The sequence below is a fragment of the Mauremys mutica genome, chromosome 13 (genome assembly GCF_020497125.1).
Source record: "Mauremys mutica isolate MM-2020 ecotype Southern chromosome 13, ASM2049712v1, whole genome shotgun sequence".
NCBI lineage: Eukaryota > Metazoa > Chordata > Testudines > Geoemydidae > Mauremys > Mauremys mutica.
In genome coordinates this window covers 40414991-40421072 of record NC_059084.1, presented here as the reverse complement: position 1 = coordinate 40421072, position 6082 = coordinate 40414991, and the positions used below count along the sequence as shown (strand labels likewise).

The following is a 6082-nucleotide window of genomic DNA, read 5'->3' as shown; positions in this document are numbered from 1 at the left end:
AGACTCACTCAGTATCCTGCATGAGAGCTTGTCTGTAGTGATTCCACTGCAACACCACATAGATGGCCTGCTGACTGCTTACGTATTGATTTATGACACAAGATCCCACTTCCATCTCTGTGTAGCAATGGGCTTATAGCATCACTCAGCTGCATCTCTGCTGTGCCATTTATGTCTGTCACTTTATGTCTGTGCGGATCAGTGACTGCCAGGAGACTTGGGTTCTGTTCTTGGCTCTGCCACTGACCTTCTTTGTGGCCTTGGCCCAGTCAATTCCCCTCCCCGTGACTCAGTTTCCCCTCCATCCCATTCTCTGCCCTGTCTGCTAGGACTGTGAGCTCTGTATGGGATGGGCTGCATCTTGTTATGTGTATGTTCGGTGAAACCATTTACAGCATTTTTGTTTAGCCAGCAGCAGTGTGGGACAGAGGATGCAGTATTAGAGCAGGAGATCTAGGTTCTAATACCATTCACCTCCTCTATGTCCTTGGCTGGGATAAGAGAGACAGGCTTTGGTGGGAGGGCTTCAATTCTCTGTTCTCCATCTAAGGCACTAGTATGCTTAATAAATATACTGTGGGCTACCAACTTTGCTGCTTACTCAGTTTTGCCATTCAACAAGTGCCCATTTGAAACAGAAATATACACCGTTGCAATAGAGTGACTGGCTTCAAATTTAACTAATAATATTAATATTCTCAACCTGGTTGAAATCAAAGTTTCTGTTTAAATTATTTCAAAGGAAAACTAAGGTGTGAAGATGGTTGTTGCAGTAAGATGAGGCCCTGAAACATAAACACTTATCAGAGGCCCAGTATAAGGCCTAAGGCCTGAACTAAAGTAATGGTCAAGACTTTGCTAACGTAAAGCAAAATTAAGCTGTGAGCCAGAGGCACGCCCTGCTCACAGAAGTTGGCAAGGTAATGGTTGATGCTGCAAAAAGAGACATACCTAAAAGGTACTGGAACCAGCTATCAGAACATTTGCATACTTGTACATGCCACACAAATAACAAGGAACAGGCTGACCCATGCCAATGCAGGGCCAAAAGGGTAACATGATGGATAGAGTTGTTTTGTTCGAACCAATATGTACAAAGTGAGAGGCGGCACCTTGCTTCGTAGAGGGGTTACACCTCGATACGTCAGGAGCGAAGTGTAACTTGTTTGCACCTCTGCATAAGAATGCACCTCTGAGTGGATGTCTTTGTCCAGCCTAGGGGGCAGTGGAAAGTCCTGCCACTGACACAGCTGAGTCCATTGTCAGGGAGCACATATGTACTGGCTAGCAGCACCTTCGCAGCACCTTTGACTTCTATGCTGTGGAAATCTGGAGACTGTGTTTCTCTTCGACAATAAACCTGGCCAATGTGCCTTCGTACCTTATTAGAGTCTGTGGTCATTGGGGGTTCTCTCAGGGTCTGCTCTGTCAGCTATCTGCATAGAGCTGGGACAGCATACAGAGGGAACACACACAGACGATTGATATCAACATTGAACAGAGCAGACCACCACACCGGTAGCATCTGACAACAGTTGTCAAGTGCTATGGCTGAGATGATGAGAAGGAAGGACAAAGACAACAGTCTGGGTTACAGTGACAGAGAGTATGGCCCTGATTTCCATTAGTACTATCTCATGGTAGGAGTATGAAAGGTGCACATCACTCATCAGTGCCATTGACTAGGAGAGGTGAATTAACACATGAGAGGAAATTGTCATGGCCTCCTTAATATCCATGGAGCTGCATCAGTTTACAAAATCTGAAGATCTGTCTTGATAAAATACAGTATGAAGGATGGAGCAAAGCACATCCAACCCCAATGATCTGGCCAAGATATTTCCTTTATTGGGGAAATATGCAAACTCGGACGTGGATGTAACATACTAAAAAGCAAATGCTGCCTGATTTCCAGTTTCTGAGGAAATATGACATGGACTCAGAAAGCATCTCCAATGACAGCTCAGCTGTAAGGACTCACTGCAACACCACATAGACGGCCTCCTGCCTGTTATCAAATCTGATTTGTGACACCAGATCCCATCTGCATTTCCATCTCTGTGTGATGAGGGGCTAATACCATCGCTCAGCTCCATCTGTGTTGTGTAACTTCCCTCTGTGACTCTATATCTTTATGGTTTAGTGGCCATCAGGAGACTTGGTTTCTATTCTTGGTTCTGCCATTGACCTGCTGTGTGACTTTGGGCCAGGCACTTCCCCTCCTCGTATCTCTATTTCCCCTCCCTCCCTCCCTCTCTCTCTCCCTCCATTTCTCTGTCCTGTCCACTTCAGTTGTAAACTCTCCAGGACACAGGCCTTGTCTTACTATGTGTGTGTGCTCTCCGCCTGTTAAGAGTATTTCTGGTTAGCAGGCATCAGTGTGGGACAGAGGATGCAGTGCTAGAACAGGAGATCTGGGGTCTAGCCACCTTGCCCTCTTCTATGTCATTGAGCAGAGACAGGCTTTGGCTGGGGGCTTCAACTCTCTGTGCCTCAGTTTAAAGGTGCCTGCATGTATAAAACATACTCTGAGGATACTAACCGGGGCTGGCTCCAGGCACCAGAATAGCAAGCAGGTGCCTGGGGCGGGCAATGAAGGGAGGGGTGGCACGTGCAGCCATTGGGCAACAATTCGGCAGCGAGGCCATCACTCCCTCTCAGAGTGAAGGACCTGCCACTGAATTGCTGCTGCTTTTTTTTTTTTTCTGCTTGGGGCGGCAAAAATGCTAGAGCCAGCCCTGATATTAATATTGCTGCTTATTCAGTTTTACCATCCTACATGAATCTCTTTGAAAAAGCAATAAACATGATTGAAATAGAGGGTGTTATTGGACATATCAATGCTGGCTTAGTTATAAATTTCTAACCTGGGAAATTCAGATATTTTCTGTTTAAATTATTTCCAAGGAAAACTGGGTTTAAATTGAAAAAAAGTTTTATAATAGGTCTGTACTATCCTTAAAAACAACAACATTTTTTTTTTCAAAACTCTCCATGAAAATTTGAGACTTGAGGATCTCGGTTTGTTTTCCTTAACCAAAAGAAGGTTGAGAGGAAATATGATTGCTCTCCTTAAAAATATCAGAGGGATAAATTCCAGGGAGGGAGAGGAATTATTTCAGCTCAGTACTAATGTGGACATGAGAACAAATGGATATAAATTGGCAGTCGGGAAGTTTAGACTTGAAATTAGACGAAGGTTTATAACCATTAGGGGAGTGAAATTCTGGACCAGCCTACCGAGGGAAACAGTGGGGGCGAAGGACCTCTCTGGCTTTAAGATTAAGCTTGATAAGTTTATGGAGGGAATGGTTTGATAGTATAACACTATTTAGTTAATAGGTCAATAACATGCTGCCACTGGTAATTAGTACCGAGAGTCAACGTTGGGATATTGAAAGTCTTTTTCCTGAGTGTCTGGCCGGAGAGTCTTGCCCGCATGCTCGGGGTTCAGCTGATCGCCATATTTGGGGTCGGGAAGGAATTTTCCTCCAGGGTAGATTGGCAGTGGCCCTGGAGGTTTTTCGCCTTCCTCCGCAGCATGGGGCAGGGGTCGCTTGCTGGAGGATTACCTGCTACTTGAAGTCTTTAAACCAGGATTTGGGGACTTCAACAGCTGAGTCAAGGGAGAGAATTATTTCAAGAGTGGGTGGGTCAGTTTTTGTGGCCTGCATTTTGCGGGAGGTCAGACTAGATGATCATAATGGTCCCTTCTGATCTTAAGTTCTATGGTTCTATGGTTCTATGGATTCCCCAAGGGCTAATCATGCCTGACCAACCTGATTGACTTCTATGATGAGATAACTGGCAATAAATAATAATAACAACAATAATAATGCAGCTAACTTATGTGATCTAGACACAATTGGATCCTCGTGTGGATAAGAGACCATTGGCCAGATCCCAATCTATCCTTTGAAGCAAATGGCTGAATCTCATTTGTTATGGTCATACATTTAGAATAACCTCTGCTTTCTGCTCTGGTCTTTGAGTGCACACCCCATGTCTCCGTCTTCTGCCTGTCCCTCTCAGAGTTGAATGACGTGATTTTCCCTCTCAAATTGGCTATAGCAATTTGTGCGCCCACCGTTATTTCTCCCTCTGTGCTTGGTACCTGCAGTTCTTCCCACAGGAGCTGTGACCAGTAGTAAGTTGAGTGACTAGCCCAGCCTTCACTATACAAAGTACAATTTATTTACCACTGTAGGAACAAAGTGTAACATAAGAAAAAATATGAGCAATTCCAGATCAATCACTGCAGCTGTTTGGTAGGATAAACATTTATGATTATTACCCAGACTCAGTTTGTCTTTAGGAGACATTGCAATAGTTTTCTCTTCCAAAATGCCTTTTCACCATAGCAAGAAGAATACAATATTTATTTACTTATTTTTTTAAAAAGATAATATACATAATTTTATAAGGAGTAGGTGCCCTATCACATCATAAATAAGACTATAAAATCCCATCAGCATTAACAATCATTTAAACAGGAACTCAGGTATCCATAAACCTACAGAAACTTTTTTTAATTTTTCATCATTGGGGAAAGGATAATTTAAGTCACCCAGAAAATCCTTTAAAAGACATTATGACATTGACACATTGAATAGATGACAAAATAAATGGATATCCAGATTTAATCAAACATATTCCACCCTGCAAATTCCTATTCCCCAAAAGTCACCTGGAACAAAGAAGCAAGCCAAGCAATGAATAAATAAAATGAAACAATATGAAAAAGAAACAACCAAGCAAACAAACAAGCCAAACCTCTCATACCCCGATCACAATTTTTATCCCCCCAAAAAGGAGAAGCACAAGAAAATTCATGAAGTCCACTATGACTTAGCTATGGCTATTGATATTCTGTGCAACATGCTCAGATAGCAAGGTGATGTTAGCAGTATAAGACAGATAGAAGGGTATGTGTGTACATTTATGGATAGATATTAAGATTTTGATCTTTTTTACTGTGATGTAATTCTAAATTAACTCATTTTACTTCAGTGGAGTTAGTCTGGATTTTATGATTTCATAAACAGATTGCACCCTATTTTCTCAAGGGGACAATTTTGTCATCAGTTGATTATATCCATAAAGAAGCTCAGAATGAAATCTCAATCAAGTACTAATGACGGACAATTGAATTCTTGCTAATTAACCACCACACAATCAGTTTCTTTAATGCAGCTTTGATCTCCTTGTTCCTGATGCTGTAGATGATTGGATTCATTATTGGAGGCACCAGGGAATATAGAACACCCATCATGAGATCCATATTTGATGCTGAGCTGGAGGTGGGTTTCATGTACTCAAAGAAGCTAGTGCAAAGAAACAAAGAGACCACAGTGAGGTGAGGGAGGCAGGTGGAGAAGGCTTTACCTCGGCCCTGCTCAGAAGGGATTCTCAGCACTGCTTTGAAGATCTGAACATAAGACACAATTATAAAAACAAAGCAGTTTGAACTTAAAAACATACTAAAGGCAATAGCCCCAATTTCACTGAGGTACGAGTCAGAGCAGGTGAGCTTGAGTAGCTGGGGGATTTCACAGAAGAACTGGTTGATGATATTGGACTGACAGAAGGGTAACCTGAAGGTGTTCCCAGTGTGCAGGGCAGAGTAGACAATACCAGTAATCCAGGCACTAGCTGCCATTTGGACACAAGCTCTCCTGTTCATTATACTCTCATAGTGCAGTGGTTGGCAGATGGCGACATATCGGTCGTATGCCATGATGGTGAGTAAGGCAAGATCAGTTGCAGTGAAGAGGAGAAAGAGAAAGACTTGGGTGACACATCCAGGATAAGAAATCACCCTGGTGTTTATGAGAGAATTGGCCATAGATTTGGGGATGGTAACGGAGATGGAGCCAAAGTCTAGGATGGACAGATTCACCAGGAAGAAATACATGGGGGTGTGAAGATGGTGGTCGCGGACTATGGCTGTGATGATGAGAAGATTCCCCATCAGGCCTACCAGGTAAATCACTAGGAACATCACAAAGTGCAAAATCTGCAGCTCCCGAACATCAGAGAATCCCAGGAGAAGGAACTCGGTCAGGATGGTTTGGTTGGACAT

General features: G+C 43.0%; 1 protein-coding gene across 1 annotated transcript; it reads right to left on the bottom strand.

The window, feature by feature from the left end:
- Positions 1 to 5131: 5131 nt before the first annotated feature.
- LOC123347318 (olfactory receptor 14A16-like) lies at positions 5132 to 6082 on the bottom strand. The gene has a single exon (XM_044984737.1). The coding sequence runs from the start codon at positions 6080 to 6082 to the stop codon at positions 5132 to 5134; it is 951 nt and encodes a 316-aa protein (XP_044840672.1).